The sequence below is a fragment of the Stigmatopora argus genome, chromosome 22 (genome assembly GCF_051989625.1).
Source record: "Stigmatopora argus isolate UIUO_Sarg chromosome 22, RoL_Sarg_1.0, whole genome shotgun sequence".
Lineage (NCBI taxonomy): Eukaryota > Metazoa > Chordata > Actinopteri > Syngnathiformes > Syngnathidae > Stigmatopora > Stigmatopora argus.
The window spans coordinates 12,411,937-12,429,810 of record NC_135408.1 but is presented as its reverse complement, the minus strand read 5'-3'; the positions used below and the strand labels follow the sequence as shown (position 1 = coordinate 12,429,810).

General features: G+C 49.1%; 3 protein-coding genes across 3 annotated transcripts; 1 reads left to right on the top strand and 2 right to left on the bottom strand.

Annotated features, from left to right (window-relative positions):
- Positions 1 to 116: 116 nt before the first annotated feature.
- Positions 117 to 2,488, bottom strand: LOC144067755 (uncharacterized). Its single transcript, XM_077591669.1, has 6 exons — positions 2,139 to 2,488; positions 1,287 to 1,592; positions 1,055 to 1,130; positions 948 to 976; positions 825 to 853; positions 117 to 660 (listed from the first exon to the last, which is right to left on the bottom strand). The coding sequence occupies exons 1-6, from the start codon at positions 2,197 to 2,199 to the stop codon at positions 409 to 411; spliced, it is 753 nt and encodes a 250-aa protein (XP_077447795.1). The 5' UTR covers positions 2,200 to 2,488; the 3' UTR covers positions 117 to 408.
- Positions 2,489 to 3,340: 852 nt separating this feature from the next.
- On the bottom strand, positions 3,341 to 9,928 carry acsl6 (acyl-CoA synthetase long chain family member 6). The gene is made up of 21 exons (XM_077591667.1): positions 9,749 to 9,928; positions 8,236 to 8,444; positions 8,033 to 8,147; positions 7,879 to 7,943; positions 7,690 to 7,791; positions 7,502 to 7,601; positions 7,211 to 7,389; positions 6,912 to 6,944; positions 6,611 to 6,662; positions 6,401 to 6,474; positions 6,235 to 6,312; positions 6,017 to 6,151; positions 5,778 to 5,912; positions 5,552 to 5,647; positions 4,947 to 5,019; positions 4,420 to 4,508; positions 4,169 to 4,285; positions 3,963 to 4,106; positions 3,795 to 3,896; positions 3,635 to 3,706; positions 3,341 to 3,540 (listed from the first exon to the last, which is right to left on the bottom strand). Exons 1-21 carry the CDS (start codon positions 9,792 to 9,794, stop codon positions 3,400 to 3,402), a joined length of 2,157 nt encoding a protein of 718 aa, XP_077447793.1. The 5' UTR covers positions 9,795 to 9,928; the 3' UTR covers positions 3,341 to 3,399.
- Positions 9,929 to 12,779: 2,851 nt separating this feature from the next.
- On the top strand, positions 12,780 to 15,092 carry LOC144067754 (uncharacterized). The gene is made up of 9 exons (XM_077591668.1): positions 12,780 to 12,948; positions 13,243 to 13,336; positions 13,445 to 13,544; positions 13,624 to 13,785; positions 13,856 to 14,044; positions 14,144 to 14,224; positions 14,392 to 14,417; positions 14,529 to 14,634; positions 14,771 to 15,092. The coding sequence occupies exons 2-9, from the start codon at positions 13,250 to 13,252 to the stop codon at positions 14,884 to 14,886; spliced, it is 867 nt and encodes a 288-aa protein (XP_077447794.1). The 5' UTR covers positions 12,780 to 12,948; positions 13,243 to 13,249; the 3' UTR covers positions 14,887 to 15,092.
- Positions 15,093 to 17,874: the final 2,782 nt, after the last annotated feature.

Genomic DNA, 17,874 nt, shown 5'->3' with positions numbered 1-17,874 from the left:
GACTGGCTGGTTATTTTTGGAGTCCGCACCACGTGGTCAAAAGGTGGGCCCTCTGTTGATGTTTGGCGTAAGCAACGTGTCATGGCTGACCGAACACAAATGCGCCGGAGACGAACTTGCAAACGATCAAATCATTTATTATCATACTTTTTTTTTCTCCAGGCGTAAACGCCGTCACACAAGACACTGCAACGTGAACGGAATGCCTGAATAAAAGTACACGAAACACTACATGGGCGCAAACACCACGAACGTGGTTACTTAACAGTAAATAATCAAGAAACTCCCGTTGGGCCAGTTACACACGGCTGACATCTAGTGGTCATTTATCAGTATAAACATTGACTTTTAAAGTCTGACAAAAAAATCCTTAACTTTGAGACAGCCTTTTTTTTGCAAAATGGGATACTATTCCACATTACGGAGCACAGACGGTTCAAAGTGGAAGCCTGTGAGTATGGCGTGCCGCTTTTGATTTTCCCTCAAGAACTCCTGCTCGGAAAAGCTGTCGTCAAAGTAGAAACATTTGACCTCCTCCTTCTCCTCCTTTTGGGAAACCGGCTCCCGACGTGTCTCCGGGAGATCCTTCCGTTTAGCGACCGGAGCAATTTGAGAACTAGTCAACTTCTTGTACGTGATGCGCCTCCTGCCATGGGCAGACTAAAGAAAGGAGAATACATAGTGACAGGCATAATATTCCTCCTGCTTTTTAAAAGATAAACAATCCATTTTCATGCAATACGGCAAGTTGTAGAATGTTTTACAGTTTAGAATGAAACCCTTATAGTTCATTTGAACCAATCAAGTGGATGCGAGTTGCTTACTTTAAGGGACTTGCCCTTTGAGGAGTTGTCTGTAGATTGGAAGGAAATCATAGAAAAGGGGTCAAAAGGATGGCACTCGTCGCAAAATGTACCACTGTTGTTACAATGAAACGGCTCATTTACCCAGACGAGATTGACACACGCCCTGATCACTGCACAAATTTGAGAAAAATGTTAGTGAATCATTTCTGAATGAAAGGAGGGAGTGATGGATGAAGGGATGGACTCACCTTTCTTGGCACTCTGTGTTGAACAAAATGGTGATGTCTGAAAACACTGGATTTTTTCTTCTTCCTAAAGAGCTCCCTAAAAGCGGCAAAAAAATCTCAGATTTCCCACAGTTTCTGAAAAATGGACCACATTGATTTGTTCGGAAATAGTAAAAGCTCAAAAGGGACTTTAATTTAGATCTAGATGTGCTTAAGCCTCAGCGGAGGCCTAACAAAAGCTATCTTAATTTACCGAGGATGGGCGTGAGGTCAACGGGCTGGTACTCGTCCATACGCTTGTGGCCACTAGACACCGGGGTGGAGTTCTTCACCTCGGACCGCTGGAGATCGGCGTCCTTGGGGGTGGAATGAAACATTCCCGTCACCGACGCGTGGGACTCCAGATTAACCAAAGAAAAGTTGGCGTTGTCGCTAGTGGTTTCCCAGTCAACGTGGTCCGGGGAGTCACTCCGCTTCTTAGCCGGTGTCACCGTTATTCCGGTTTCAACTGGGTTGGGCCTCGCCTGACCCACGAGCTGACCCAAAGTGACCTGCACAACTGATGGTAAAAATGAGGATGATGATGTGATCGGCCAGATGCTGTTGGCAACATTATAATGGGGTTTGACAACATGCAAAGACAAACAGGACATTCACCCTTGCGTGTGGGTGAACTGACTGACTTTTTTTTCTTTCTTTTTGGACATTTTAGGCCAAAATGTAGAAAATGGGATCTACTCAACAGTAGTTGACACGTTTTGTACTTCGGGAAAAAAAAATCAACCGTTTGGCAGTCATTAACGGTCCGAAACGTCCAGTCCATTTTGACTGGGAGGGGGCGAAGGAACATCCCAGTTATAATGTCAAGAATGACATTGACTTTGGCTAGCATTAGCACGCGCTGCCAATGCTCTCATTTGAATTGAAACAACACGTCTATCGACGTCAGTGGCAGTCGATGACTTAATTCGGCTCTTGGAGCAGTCGTTTTAACAATCGACTTGCATGGTTTCCCTCTTCTAAAATGACGAATCCCCGCTAGCTTGGAGTCAAATTGGCGCATTTATAAGTGATATTTAGTCGTGTAAACAATTGTTTTTCTTACCTGGTCGCCGGAACGGAGGCAGCTTGAAAGTCCTGTCTGCTTTGACACCGTGACGCTTCATTTGAAACCTTTTCAGTTGGGAAATAGCCACGTGCTAAGTTAGCTTGACACTTATTCAGGAGTAGCTAGCTAGCCAGCTAACGTCGGCCGCCTTAGCTAGCGTCCAGTCAAGATTGGCCTAGTGGTTAACGAGCCAAAGACAACTTTTTTTGTGTTGCCGTTCACTGAACACATTCGTTCTTCAAATGATATATTATGTGCGGGTGTCGACACTTGACTCTTATTTTGGAAGACCGCAATGGAGATTTTGCCACGCAATTAAGGTCAATTTGGTCCAGCTGCGGCCCGTAGTACTTCCCCTACGTTTATGGTCAATAAGGAGGAATTATTAACGAATGCATCTCAATGGAAAGGTTACAGTTCATTGTCAAGAATAATGCTAACAAATGTGTACTGTCACTTCATTACCTTCCGTCCAAATACTAAATATCAAACGGGACAGAGGTTTAAAATCATCTCCGATTGTTTATTTCATGAACCTGCCCCCCTCGTACCACCACTCACCATCATCATCATCATCATTATCATCGTCGTCGTGGTCATCGTCATCACCACCACCAACACAACCATCATCATCTTCATCATAACAAGGGTATGCTGTTGGACTGCCAAATTAAAGAAATAAATACGTACATTTTGCCCCGCTCTAGACGCACTCAATTCAAAGAAAAAGAAGTGGGGAAAATCTCATTCAAACCGCAGACTCGAGTAGTCAATAAATAAGCTCACATCTATGGTGTAGCTGTCATGTATGTACGTACATAATTCATGTTCACGCTACGGAACAACAATCTTGAAAAGCTCTACAATACCTGTGTGTATGTGTGTGTGATTTATAAAAAAAATCAAATAAAATAAAAGCCGCTGCTTCATTAAAAGTGAATGGTCGCTCAGTATTTTTCACCAGGAAACAACTGCATGCACTGCACCGGCGAGTCCTGCTTTTTGTCCCTTTTGTGGGGGAAAAAAATGAAGTTAAGTAACGTAAAAGGAAAAGGTGGATGTCGGGGGTACTCCTCAAAATGGCCGAGCCACTACTGGTAAGGCAGGAGGTACCCTTGCGTGAACCTACCAACAAACAAAAAAATCCATGTCCTGGATGTTTTATGTAAAAGTGTTGCATGACTATCTGGATGGAGGGGTGATTTTTTTTTTGTTTTTGCTTCTTGTTCCCAAAAACACATTGTTGTTTTCGTCGTCCTCACATGGAGATGGCGCTGTAGAGCTGCTCGATCTTCTCATTGAAGAACTCCCGCAACTCGGGCCGTTTGGCCTTCAACGTGGGCGTCAGCAGGCCATTCTGGATGGAGAACATCTCGCTGTGGATGTAGATGTTCTTCACCTGGCCACGGATGGAGTGCCAGCACAGCCATTTCGCCCCGTCAAAAAGGGTGCGACGTTTTTGATGTCATTTCTTGACAAAAGCGCTCACTCACCTGTTCAAAGGAGCGCAGAGAACTGGCCTTGCCCAGACGCACCAGGTCCTCCAGGATGGCCTTCTTAAGTTCCTGTCGACGCGGACGCACAAACGGCGGTGCTCGGTCGGTCACCCCGGGAAATGCCACGTCCCCGTTTGTCGGCGAGTGCGCCACCTACCGTGTTTTTACAAAGGTCCTTGTAGGTGCCTAAGATGCCTTTCTTCTTGGCCCACGACGGCATGACCTCCGGGTCCGGAACGACGATGCCCACCAGGCAAGACTGAAGAGAAAGATCGGGAACGGCTTTGAGACGTCGGGGGAGCAGACGCGGGAGGATTGGACGGACCTGCAGGCTGTCTCCGTGCACGTAGAGTTGGGCCACGGGCTCGCTCCGGATGTAGATGTTCTCGATCTTCTCGGGGGAGATGTACTCTCCCTGAGCCAGCTTAAAGATGTGCTTCTTTCGGTCCACGATCTTCAGCGTGCCGTTCTGCAAAAAGGCCGTGAGTCGTCCGTTCTCCCGTCGCCACGGCGTGGCCGCGCAAAACGTACGGGCAGCCATTTGCCGATGTCGCCCGTGTGGAGCCAGCCGTCCGGGTCCAGCGTCTCGGCGGTCCGCTCGGGGTCTTTTAGGTAGCCCTTGAACACGTTGGGTCCCTTGACGCAAACCTGAGCGAGGACAAAAAAAACAAACTCAAACACACATGGTTTTACTGTTTCTTTGTACGTTTTTGGACGCTTATGAATGAATACTTTGTTTAAAAAATGATGAAATTCCACAAAATAAATGCGTCTAGCCTTACCTCTCCCTCTCCCTTAGCAGCAAAGTAGTTCTTTTCTGGAACATCCACCAGTTTGATGAGGTTGCACGGTAGCGGTGCGCCCACGTGACCTCAAAGTTGGAGAGAAAGAAAAAAAAAATTGGTATAAAAAGCAAAAAATAAACTCAAGTCATGCAACATATTCGGTGCAATATTGTTGTAGTACCAGTACATCTACAGCAGGGGGTAGTGCTGGACTACATCTTGTTACCAAGCTCAGAATTAGTACTTTATAGACAGACACATGGTTCTGACAGCTATTGCCAATTGGACAATTCAAACTTTTAGCCCTTTTTAAAGCACCTGACTTTTTATAGTCCTCTAGAAAAAAAATGCCAACTCCGATCGTGCTAGTAAATGCTTGGCCCCTGTTGGCGACCTCATTCCAACTGGTGTTTGTTTATTCTGTCCACGTCGTCGCATCTAAGTCATTCTTTTATGGCGCCTTCCTAACCTTTGGGAACTCGGATAAAGATGGCGGTCCCGTTGCATAACCGGCGCTCGCTCACCTGACGTCCAGTCGCCGGGCGTGGTGAAGGTGCATCCGGCCGTGCACTCCGTCTGCCCGTACGCTTCGTACACCTGCGGGAGGAATCGGGAATCACTTTGGACGGCGGGAAGGCGGATCGACTTTTGGTGTTGAGCAAAAATATCAATCAGACGGCAGAACGGCGCGGGTTGGATTTGATATTGGGGCTAAAAGGTCCATCTCCATCTAAACTCCAATGGCACCAATGAGCTACATTTACGACCTACGTTTGCAACCCGGAACTTGGGCTGTGAATGTAGGTCGGTAGATTTGAGAGAACAAAAAAACAACAAATATGGGCTTCATGGGTTGCCACAGACAATCAAATTACAATTTATTTTCAACCGGGATTGGCTGGCAGCCAGTGATCTTAAACTGCCAAATGATCATGGATTCGTAGCCGTTTTTGGCACATGTCACGTGCCCGGGACCATGAAAATCATTAGAAGCAACCTATGTGCCAATTGCAATGACTATATTTGGATCTGACCATTGTTTGAAGGTCATTTTAGTTGAACTTTGATTTCGTAACAGAACATGTCGCCCATGTTAGCAAGCACCGCTGTGTGTGTGTGTGTGCGAGACCTGGCATCCTAAAGCCGCTCTGAGGAAGCCCAGCACCGTCGGCGAAGTGGGAGCCGCCCCCGTGATGATCATCCTTAGTCTTCCACCCAGGCTGGCCTGCCACCCACGCAAACAAAGGCATTTTGTTTTTGCTTTTTGTAGGGCCCAGAGGTATTTGTTTTTTTGGTTTTTTGTTTTTGTAGGGCCCAGAGGCATTTGGTAGGCGTGGCTCAGAAGCGTGGCTCACCTGAATTTTGCCAAAGAAGATTTTGTCCCATAGACTGTCGCTGCGAATGACGCCACGGGCCACCTCGGTGCCTTTTCTCTTGGCGGCAAAGTTGAGAAGCCAGCGTTTCCAGGGGCTGTCGGCCTGGCTGAAGATCTGCCGGTGGGCGGGCGGGCAGGCGGGCGGGGGGATAGGTATTGAGTTTTGCCGAGCAAACGGTGAGCCGACGGCCCGCTCGCCGTGCACGGCCCAACTCTCACCTTGTCGTACATGCGGTTGAGCAGGCGGGGAACCACGGGGAAAATGGTGGGCCGGAGGGCCTTCATGTCGTCCGGCAGCAGGCGGATGTCGCCCTGGTAGAAGCCGATGCGGCCCCCGTGACAGTAAACCACCGACTGGGGAAACCAGAGTCAAAGCGCCTTGGGGTCTGCTTTTCTTTGGAAAAGCAATCGAGTGGAAGTCGTCCTTTCCCGCTTACCTCGATCAACCTCTCGAACATGTGAGCCAGCGGCAGGAAGGAAATGAGGCAGTCGTCCCGATTGGGGAAAATCACTTTCTGCAAAAAGGAGAGGACGAAAAAGGAGCTGGAAAAGAAAAGACAACAGAAAAAAATAACAGTCCCCCGAAGCCATTTTGGGACTCACGTCGGTCACTTTGAGGAAGCCCGAGAAATCGGCCACCACGTTCCCGTGGGTCAGCATCACGCCTTTGGGGTTTCCTGAGCGAGAGACGTAGAAAAAAGAAAAAGAAAAAAGAACATTAGTGCCAAATTGTGATGGAGTCACAGAGCCAAGTACGATGGATTCAATACGGATGGGATGGAGGATTGCGCCGGGTTGTTTATCTGTGGTCACCTGTCGTTCCACTGGTGAAGCAAACGATGGAAAGGTCCTCTGGCGAGGGAGGCTGAAGGTGGCCAAGAACACACATGTCGTCGTTTCAACGTCTCATAAATAATAGCATTACACTTGAAGATGAGCCAGTTCAAATGAATGACCGGACGAAAATCAATTCAAAGGAACTTTGTTCCAAGTGGATACTTTTTTCTGTCCGCAGAAGAGCGAAGCTAGCAAAACAAGCGGGAACCAAATGTGGATTCTCCACAGATGATTGAAAAAGGTGCTTTGACTGGTCGCTCCGCTTGTCAATACTTACTAAAGGATTGCGATGGTGATCTCGGCCCAGCGCCTGCGGGACAGATAGGCATGTTATTGGATTGAATATTTCTTCACTGGCATCCGCGTTTGCGTGGAAATGCTTTGGTGAAAGACGCACGCGGGCACGGACAAACCAGTTTGCCGTGTTTTGAAAAAGGCCAAAGATGTCAAGGCGAGGGCATCGCAGGAATGCCACGCTCGACATGGCACGCAAACAAACGTCACTCCGAAGGCTTTTTGACCTTGGACGCTGGGTCGACGCCAACGGCGACCGAAAGACGGCGGCGCCGTGCGTACCTCCACTTCCCGCATGGCCTGCACGTGGACGCCGCAGCCACGGCCGCGCTCCACCAGCGCCGCGTCCAGGGCGTCCATCAGGACGATGCGGCGCAGCGGCGGCGTCTGGCCGCGTTCCACGTTGGCCAGCAGCACCTGCGCCTTGTCCGCCTTGTCGCAGATGACCGTGGAGATGTCGGCTGCGGCCAGAGAGTCGTCCGCGTTCAAAAGCCATGGCCACTTCAATTGGCGCTACCTTAAGCTCAAGCCCAAGTCTATTTCGTCCCAACCGGATCACTCCCGGCATCTTACCGGTGTCGATGATGAAGCGGATGGCGTCGGGACCTAGCGTGTCGTACAGGGGCACCACCGCCATGGAGTACGTGTAGCACGCCAGCTCCGCGATGATCCACTGGCGCGAAAAAAGGAAGAATCGCTACAGAGGAGCGACGAGCGGCGCGGCGGCCCGTACCGAGGGAGGGAGTTTGCTATGGCCTGACCTCGGGACGGTTTTGAGCAAAGACTCCGATGAATTGGTCCGGTCTGGCCCGGCAGCCCTGGTGCAGCAGGCCCGATCCCAGATGCTCGGCCCGGCAGGTCACCTGCAAGGACCCCGCCCGAGTGGGTGCGCCCGGGACCCAAACGCGGCCGGCCAATCGGCCGTCCTTGCGCCGGCTCTTCCGTCTCACCTCTTTGTAGGACATCCACTTGTAAGGCTGATTGGGGAGCCGCCAGCCCAGGCAAGGCCCGTCGCCTGCGAGCGAGGAAGGAGCGCGTCTCAGTTGACGCCTGCGCCAACCCGTGGGAGCGCTAAAGCCATCGGCGCAGTCGCTCGGCGGCTACCTGAAATGTGGAGGCCTCGTCGAAACACCTCGTACATTGTCCTGGCGTCGTCGTGGTAATGAGTCAGCAGCTTGGAGGCGTCTCCCATCATGGACCTGCGACCCCCGCCTTCAAGCTGCGGGAAAATTCACAGGTCTACGCGCTAAGCAAAATCCAAATCCAAATCCGGTGGCTCCCGCTGGCTCCCGGCGGTCCGCTCTTACCGGCACCTCCTCGGACTGGTGCAGGAGGCCACAGGGGGGCTTGATGGCTCGCGGCCTGGTGGCCAGCCAGTAGGCCAGCAGGGCGGCCAGGGCGCCCGCGCCCACCAGCGCCGAGGCGCCCGAGCAGCCCAAGAAGTCCACGTCGGGCACCCGGAGGCCGCCCAGGATCTCGCGGCCCTGCGTCCTCTCCATCAGCGTGGAACTCAGCTCTGGCCAAGCGTGCCACCCGTTAGCGTCGCGGGCCCGTGAATCTAAATACCACGTCGTCTGGACGGCCAGCGGCGCGACCGCGGGCGGCAAAGGAGGACATCTTGCACTTTTTGTAGTTTACTCAGCTGTTGCGCTCGTGCCCCATGTCAAAGCGAGTGTCCCGCGGCAACCCAAAGGCCTCCCCGGAGACACGCACGGAGGTCGCAGAGTTGTTGAACCTCCAAAGTTTATTGCTACAGCTGCTGCCGCCGCAAAAGGCCAGGGAGCGCTCCCGCCTGGGTCTCGTGGTCCCGTCAGGAAGGCCCGCCCCATCGGGCCATGTTGTGGCCGATAAGCGTCCAGCTTGAGCACGCCAAAGCCTATTAAGGCTGAGACGGATGGACGCCTCTAACCTGGATACCGGGGCCTGCCAATCCATCCCGTTACGTTTACCCCAGGAGTCGGGACCACTAGCGTCAATAGGCGGCAAATCCCCATCCTGGCAGTTACTGCTAAATTGCGTCTAAACGGCGGTCGATTCAAATTCCAAGAAAAGGGAGGAGTAGGATGGCAGGCACCCTTGCATTTTTAATGGCGACCAGCAGCCAGGTGAGGGATGGATCACGTGCCAGGTGTCATTTTACGCTCCCAACGTTGCTTACGACTCCATTTGAATTCAACGCGCGTGCTTTGTGCACCGCGGGCGGCTCTGTCATTTGCCAATGGACGGCCAGCGACGCACGCGGGACCGGGAAGCCTGGCCCTTAAAATCATTAAAAATCCCTGTAGCCATTAACTAGCGATGGTGGCAGAGCGGCAATGTGCTGCACATGATAATATTTGGAGAAGGCTAACGAAGAAGCACGTGTCGTCCGAGGCCCACAGTTGCTCCCCCTCTATCTTTTCCAGCACCGCCTCTCGCGTGGACAGCTCCCGTCCCCCCGTCCAATCGGCTTGGATCTCGACGTCATTCGAACTAAAAGGCCCCCCTCTCCCTCCATCTCCGTGATGCATGGCGGAGGACATCGGAACGAAGAAGAGAATAACCTTTTTTGTGCACTCTCGCTGCATTCGGCCCTTTTTACGCAGTACGAACAAGCCGGAATTGATTTCCCTGACGTCACTAGCCTTCGCTTGGGTTAGCATCTGGCATAAATCCCTTCAATTGCATTCTTTTTTTTTTTAAGAGGGGCGGGGGGGGTGGATGAAATCGAACGGGGAAAGGGCAATATATGGCGCAGGCTGCGTCACCCTCCCCCATTTTAACGCACCAAGGTGAACGAGGGACGGAACAATAATGACTGTTTATGATGAAAAGACTCACCCAAAAGGATCCACAGCGAGCCGGACACCAGCACGAAGGCGAGCATGACTGTCTCATGTGGACTGGGGGGTGCATGGATGGGAGGGGGTGAGGGTCCCGGCTTGTGCGGCGGGGCGGCCGTGGACTGGACGGAGGCGATGCTTGCTGCAAAGAGGCACCGGCAATCTGGAGATTAAGGAGGGGGAGGGCGAGAGGGAGAGAGGGAGAGAGGGGGAGAGGGGGAGAGGGGGAGAGGGGCTTTGGTGGCGTCAAGGCGGTGCAGTGCACATCCTCCCGCTACGAACAAAAAAAGAATCACGGATGGGATATGCGGTTTAAAATGGTAGGACAAAAAGAAGCCATATTTCTATTTAGGATTTTTATTTATTTTTTTATTTGCCCACAGATGGAGAGAGAAGGCGAAGAAGAGCGACGACGTCACTGATATGGGGCAACGTTGCGTCACGGAAGGCTAGGCCACGCCCACTGAACTGAAGTAACCTCTGCAGGTGGGCTGATGTATATATGGAGGCAGAGGGAGGACCAAGATGGCCATGGCCAAATTATCTTCATTATTTGATTTCATGCGGTATAAAATGAACAAATAACATTGCATTTTCTTTAAAAAAAAAAAAAAAAGGATGCCTGTGGAGTGAACAGTCAAACCAATTGACCTACCGTATGCATGCATGTACATCTATATGTATGTATATGTGTGCTTATGTGTATGTATGTATGTATATATATATATATATATATATATATATATATATATATATGTATATATATGTATATGTATATATATATATATATATATTTCAGCAACGCGCTTATTTATTTATATATTTATTCATGTATTTATTTATTAACCCACTTATGACCTATCTATTTATGTCTAAAATGCCTTTCCTATTTCTGCATCCTCACCCCCTTGTTACTGTGACAACGAAATTTCCCGAATACGGGATGAATAAAGTTATCCAATCCAATCCAATCCAATTGCTTTTTAAAAAAAAAAAATTGTCAAACTGAAAACATACTGTAAATCTTTTTCCCATTTTTGAGTAAAAAACATGTCTAAACTAATATAATCTCATCTAAATGAATTCAATATATAAGTAATACCATAAAATGAACCAAGTTAATGACAGAGGAAACTGAAAACAATCATTTCAAATGATGGTTAGGTTTTGATCCTGCGTGTCAGGTGTTTCTACATACGTGGAGGAAAAGTGTTTTGGAGAGGTCAAAGTTTAGCACATCCCATCCGTCACTCGTGGTGCCCGCGATCTTTGACTCACTGGCTGCCATGATAGACATTGACTTTACTGAGAGAGGGCCGGCTAAGAATAATCAGCGCCCTCTCTGTCGCCATGGATTGGACGTGTATCTCCGCCAATGGCAGCCAATCCGTTAAGAATGCTGCCATCTGCAAAACACACGGCTCGTTCTGTCTTCAGCTTGTGGCCACACACAACCTTGCTCAGTCGCACAGAATAAACCATCTCGTATGGACACGCACACGTCAGGAGTTTGGAGTAAGTCACGTGACTTTCAGTCACTTTTCCTGACTCCATGCCTCATATACCACATCATACTACATGATACTACAAGTACGGTGGGTGTGCATAGGACCTATAGTACCCCTAAGGAAAACAACACACACACACACACACACACACACACACACACACACATACACATACACATACGCCTACTCTTTCGGTAATGGGGGCATAATGCAATCAGCAAAACTCAGGCACCCACACCAACACATAACCTCACACAATATCATACTTCCAAAGAGTTGTTGTACACAAACACTCTGGCCCTCTCTCACAGTTTCTGGAAAGTCATGTGACTTTCATCCCTCAATTTCGGTTTCCTTCCACACGCAGCGACACGCACACTACAACAAAAGTAGGGAACCCCCGCAGATGATGTCAGGGAGAAACATCCAGGAAATTCTCATGGAATCACAAGCGACCTCGATGCAAGCCCACTACTCTCGCTTGTTTCGTTTAGTTTTCTGCCGTGCGTGCGCGAACGAACGTCATCGCGCAAGATGGCGCCCTCCAGCGGCTACTTTAATCAACGCACCATTTCGGTGAAAGCGTTGGGCTTCTCCTGACTGACTGCCTGCGCGATGACGATGTCGATGTCAGTTAAGCGTTGGTGCAATCTGGAATGTTTGTGGATTGTTTCAAATATGAAAAATATCACATGGTTACTTCGTCGTTGTTGTCATGATCAAACTCGACGCAGGATTTGTATTTCAGAATACGTTCAATTTTGATGGACTCAAATTCACGTGTTTTTTGTTGTTGTTGTTTTTTAATAGACGAGATAACCTTCATTCTCCAGGTTTTGACGTATAAACTGGTTAATCGGTTCTTCAAATCAGTGCAGTGCCAATATTTTCATAAAGTCAGCGTTTACACGCAATAACGCAGCATCCAAACTAGTTCTTTGTTTACCTTGCTAGTTTAGACAAAGGGCTTCATTAGAAGTAATAACAGCCCACAAAAGGCAACCACACCTGAGCTAAAAGCGCCCGACTTCCGCGTCCATTCAAACCACGTGACTTCGAAGAAATAGCCAGTCGCCGAAGAAACGGGCCACTCGTACGCCTGCGCATTGCACTGCAAAAAGTGTTCGTCCCCCACTAACACTAACGTGCAAAAATGACAAATACATTGAAACGATCGTGCACAAAAAGGGACAGACCACAGCTGGGTGAACTCGGGACTGTTTATTTTGTACTTTTTGTGGATTGACACGGGAATAAATACGTTTGAACGACATAAAGCGAGGGCGGTGCATGATTTCGGCTGAAAATGACCATTACGCGGGCAAATTTGGCTCATTTGGCTGTGAACGTGAGTTTTGACCATTATTCTGCACGGCGAGCTTCCACCCAAGGTGAAATAGCCCATTTTCAGACGCATCTTCAGGCCAAACCCCGATGCAAAGTGCCCGTTTTTTCTTTGAAGGGCGGACATTTTTTACAGCGCAGCCCTCCCTCTCCTGCAGGGGAATTACCAACCTGCTAGGCTTATAAAAGCCTGCGCGACTTCTGCAAGGCACAAGTCTGACCTGGTTGGCCTACGGGAGGAATCATTCAAGACCGAGGAGAGGAGAGGTTCTTCAGGAGCGAGTCTTCCATCGTGGGGATTATTTTTTCCATTTTTTCCTTCTTCACCGTCATCACTAAAGAACTTGTAAGTGGAAAGAGTAAGATGCTCAAGTTTATGCCTTCTAAAGTTGGTCGTACAATGGACTTTGGGTCACTTAAAAAGCTTAGAATGAGTTTGTTAGACGAAAAAAAGAGAGAAATGGGGTTAAGGATTTGGTGAGCACGTCGTGACCGATGGGTGCACTCTCGAAATCGCAGACGAGAGCCATAAAAGCGCGTGGGCGGACAGGCGAGCGACCTCGCCGCTCTTTGCGTCCCGTACCGCCAAAAGAAGATCCATTCATTCCATTTCAAGTGATTTCCCTTGTTTTTTTTACAGCCCTAAAATGCCCGTGTCCAGGATGAAGATGCGGCCGTGGTTGGTGAACATGATCGAGAACAAAAAAGTCACCGGCCTGGCATGGTTGGACAAGGTGAGGTCTACGAAAGGCATCGAGTCGCACCGTTCCGTCTGGCGGACGGAAGCACGGACGTCTGTCTGCCTGCCTGCCAATGGGATAACGTGGAATATCGGCTTACAGGAGAAGACCATGTTCTCCATCCCTTGGAAGCACGCCGCTCGCCACGGCTGGGACGTGGACAAGGACGCGTCTCTGTTCAAGATGTGGGCCATCCACACAGGTGAGCCCCTCCCGAGGCCCCGCCCCCGCCCGCGCTCCGGCCGACGTGCCGTTAAACCCCAACCGGGCGCCTCCCTTAGGAAAACACGCAGAGGGCCGATCTCCCGACCCCAAGACGTGGAAGGCCAACTTCCGCTGCGCCTTGAACTCGCTGCCCGACGTCGAGGAGGTGAAGGACAAGAGCGTCAACAAGGGCCAGTCGGCCATGCGGGTCTTCCGCATACTGCCCCAGAAACTCAAAGGTGAGTTCCCTGGCGCCGTGGCGCCGTGGCCCCGCGGAAGGAGAACCAACCCTTGTCTTCCATCTTCCAGAAAAACGTGGCAAAGCCAAGTCCAGGAAGCAGGTCAAATCGGTGGCCGAGGACAGCGACGAGAGCGATTGTCGGTCGCCGTCGCCGCCGCCGCCGCCGCCGACGGCTGACCCTCTGCGCTTGCACGACCAAGCGCCTTTCGCTCAGGAGAACGTGGTGGACAGCACGGTGGCCATGGACATGAGAGAAGGTGAGGGGGCGGGGCGGGGCGTGGAGCCAAGTGAGCAGATCTTTTGTTTTTTGGAAGCGAAAAATGAAAATGCTGGACCGACCGGGTTTTTTTTTCCAGATGCCTTTCCGTTTGAGTTGAACCATCACCTGTCCGGCAGCTTCCAAGAGAAATTCCAGATTTCGCCCGAGCGCAGCCCCGGTAAGCCGACCCACTGGCGACGAGCCGTTCCCAGTGGCAAGAATGAACCAAAATTCCGGTTCAAATGCTAGTTTGGATAAATATAAATCTCAGCCAAAGAAAGAGCTGCCATCGACGTCTAATCAAATGCGTCTCCTTTGGCTTTCTCCCCATGTGCGGCCCTCCAGAATACGAATACGACGACATAGTGGAGGTGAGCAACGTTCCAGGCACGTCGTTTTCTGGCCCCCGTCGGCCGCGAAGGCTTCAAACGGCGGAGACGCAGGCACGGGCGAGGGAGCTAATGTCGCCATTATTTGTCCAGATTTGCAGGCAACTGGAAAGGGACGTGCAGAAGATTAGCTTTCATGAGGACAAGAGCTTCCAGTACCAGCGCTCCAGTCCGGGGAGCCAATGGAGCGAATGTTCAGGTGAGGAGAAGTGGGCAAGGGCAAAGGGCAAAGGGCGAAGGGCGGGCTTGGTTTCCAAGTCTGACTGACGGTAGAAGTGGGGCTCTCGGGGCGCTCCCTTTCCAAGCGAGTGACCCTCTCCTCTCCTTTTTAACAGCCGACGACGCAGACGATTCGTCGCGGATGTATACCACGCTGAATTTGGATATGCCCGGCTGCTGGTTGGACGGCCCCTATTCGGAAGCCTACGACGGCCGCGCGCTCTACTTTTAGCATCTGGCTCTATCTGTCCTCGCCGTCCGCCACCACGTGACCAATCTGCCGCTGCCCCCTGACTCGTTTAAGATCAAGACCTGAAATGGTTACGTCAGGACCACTTCACCGGCGCTCATACAACCTTTTACTCTTTTAATATGTAAATACTTGTATATAGTTGTCTGTGATTTATTTTTACAATTAAAAAAAGAATTTTTTATGAAGCTGTGCCGTTTTTTGATGGACTCCATTTTGACTTCGAAGGGCTAGCAAATGACAAATGCTCCCCGCATCAGTGTTCCGTCCCCCTAAATTAAAATAAATTTGGCATGGGTGATTTTTGCCAAATCACAACTGAAAAAAAATGCTCTAAAATGTGAAAACAAAATCCTAGCAGCTGCTGCCTGGCTAACATTGGGAGAGCTAAAAAATATATATATATGTATTGCATACACTTACTGTATTTTTAGCCTATTTTGAAAATATTTGCCCCCGAGAGTTTTTCTCTTCCACTAAATATGGTTATGAAATTTTCCGTTTCCGCTTTAATGGTGTGACGGACGAGTTGACAAGTGCGCGAGGTTTGGGGAAGAGCTAAAAAGGTCATTGGTCCTTTCCCACATTGCAGCAGCGCGTTTCTTTTTGTGGCTATTATTGGGAAAGACGGGACTTCCGCCCCCAAAGCGAACCTCCTTGCGCTCTTTTCATCTCTCGCTCCACCAAGTCCGCATCTCGGTATTTCCCAATGTCATCATCGAGGACGCGAGGCTTTGCAAACGGCAACAAATTTACACTAAATATATCGGGGGGTTCTTTGAACTCAATTTCCGGCGCAACCCAAATGGCCTCTGCGCTACGCGACATTCCAACTGAACCATTAAGCATCCCCAAAAGACAGGAGGAAGCAAATATTTTTTTCAGGGGGTAGTACTATTTCCTTGTCTTGTTGACGCGGGGACGCGGTGACACTCACGCCCAAAACATAACTTGTATGTATTAAAAAGGCCTGTCAGTCACTTTGAGTGTCAGTCAAAACGGATCGGTCGTGTGTATGTGTGTGTGTGACAGCCAGGTGTGTGCATGAATGTCATGTGATTTAGCAGAAAAGGCTCAGGCCCCAGAAAAGAAAGCCTAGCCGCGCAGGGTTTTTCGACATCTCAAATGGATTGGACATCGATGATTGACAATGTCATTTAAATCCAAGTCAGTAGGGCGCCAATCAAAGGGAATTTCGATTTACTGAAACTTTCATTGGAAAGGACACGGCAGCAACATCATTACCAAATGACAACATCAACAAACCATTCAAAATTACCACAATAATTGAACAAGTTGAACAAGCTGCGTAACTGTCAAACACTGTCATTGTCTGCAATATGTCATCCAACTATTTGCCAAGACACTGTTGATGAAGTAAAATATGTACAGTGTTCGTTCACAAATCTCCTGTCAATCATGAGGATGACAAAAATGCAACCGCTGCCTTTGTCTGTTATGCACTTCCTTCCTGAGGGGGATCGGAGGAGGGGTTGTGGGGGGGGGGTCACAACAGAAAAAAAATGCTCTAAAATGTGAAAACAAAATCCTAGCAGCTGCTGCCTGGCTAACATTGGGAGAGCTAAAAAAAATTCATTTACACAAGCGCCATTAATTATCTGTTCATTTTCAGAAAAATAAGAGATATACTGTTTGGCATTGCAGGAATGGTTGACTGCATCCGACAGGGTCACACTGAGGTTATTACGGGAAGTAAATTCTTTGCACATCTGACAACACAACCCCCCCTCCCACACACACACACCCACACACACACTGCTTAACCACAATATTTATGAGAGAAAAGACACTCAAGCGCACCTCCTCCACCCAGATAACAGTTTGGGTTCCCAGGCTATGTTGTAATGGCAATAGAAGGTGCTACAACTTGCACTTTTTCCCAATTGCATGGAGAAAAATAGCCCGCCGTCGTGCTCATCATCACGAGCTATTGACGGCCATAGACGTCTGCTATCCAAATGAATGACCAACCACAACGGGATGGGTTTGCTTTCTTCCTACCGCGTGCTTCATTTCTCAATGCTAGTTGCAATGGAAAGGTTGCCAGTGAATGCTAGTCATTTAAGAATGTGTGGCGCCAGATCCAAAAATCAACTTCAATAACTATTCGACGTAAACTGAAGAGTCCTGAACTGGACGCTCAACAGACACCAAACTACGCTGGAAAAACACGAGTTTAATGTTACCAGATATTTATCAAGTTCCAAGCCCTTTGATGACTTGTCACACAATCAAAACAAACAAATGGAATTTTTTTTTCTTTGTCTTGCCGGGCCAACAACCGAGGGCGTGCCAACAGGTGCAATAACGCGACAGCAGGTATAACACAAACATATTTTTTTGGGCCTAAAATTCATTAAGACTAGTTGTCTTGCTTTTTTTTTCTACGTAACTTTGCCTTCTATGACATTATTTAACCATCATAAATCAGGATTACGCACGTCCAAGTGTCACAGAAGAAGGGTCAGGCTATGGCGTGATTTAGGGGAAGTCACATGACTGTTCAGACACAGTACCTTTTTTCTCCAGCTAGAGGCGCAGGAGCGTCAAAGCCATTTCCAAAGAAATGCTCCACCGGCCGGGAAAAGCACTCGGTCGCAGGTGGCTCTCGTCTGCTCTCTAGCGGCGTTTCGTTCAACCGCACGCTGGAAAATGTTCCACAGTAGAGTATTTCTCATTACGTACATACAGGTATTTTTGTTTTCATTTCATTCATTTTGTACGCATCTATGTATTCACGTGATTTAAAAAAAATGAAAAAATACAATAATGGCTTCAAATATTTTAAAATATGAGTCGCTAATATTTACTAAGTTTTATTTTCATGACAGACAATAGTCACTTGTGTTAAAGGGCTTTCATTTACAGTTACACTAGTAGATCAAATTGCCCGGTTCAAATGAATTGGACCTCTGTCGCCGTCAATGATAGTCAATGTGTTAAGAGCTT

Coding starts and splice junctions, on each gene's coding strand:
- LOC144067755 (XM_077591669.1), bottom strand. CDS start 2,199: ATGAAGCGTCACGGTGTCAAAGCAGACAGGACTTTCAAGCTGCCTCCG. Junction 1,593..2,138: donor GCCTCCGTTCCGGCGACCAG/GTAAGAAAAACA, acceptor TTTTACCATCAG/TTGTGCAGGTCACTTTGGGT. Junction 661..824: donor CAAAGGGCAAGTCCCTTAAA/GTAAGCAACTCG, acceptor TCCTTTCTTTAG/TCTGCCCATGGCAGGAGGCG.
- acsl6 (XM_077591667.1), bottom strand. CDS start 9,794: ATGCTCGCCTTCGTGCTGGTGTCCGGCTCGCTGTGGATCCTTTTGG. Junction 6,475..6,610: donor CTTCACCAGTGGAACGACAG/GTGACCACAGAT, acceptor TCTCTCGCTCAG/GAAACCCCAAAGGCGTGATG. Junction 3,707..3,794: donor AGGACCTTTGTAAAAACACG/GTAGGTGGCGCA, acceptor CCGCGTCGACAG/GAACTTAAGAAGGCCATCCT.
- LOC144067754 (XM_077591668.1), top strand. CDS start 13,250: ATGCCCGTGTCCAGGATGAAGATGCGGCCGTGGTTGGTGAACATGATC. Junction 14,045..14,143: donor GGCCATGGACATGAGAGAAG/GTGAGGGGGCGG, acceptor TTTTTTTTCCAG/ATGCCTTTCCGTTTGAGTTG. Junction 14,418..14,528: donor AATACGACGACATAGTGGAG/GTGAGCAACGTT, acceptor TTATTTGTCCAG/ATTTGCAGGCAACTGGAAAG.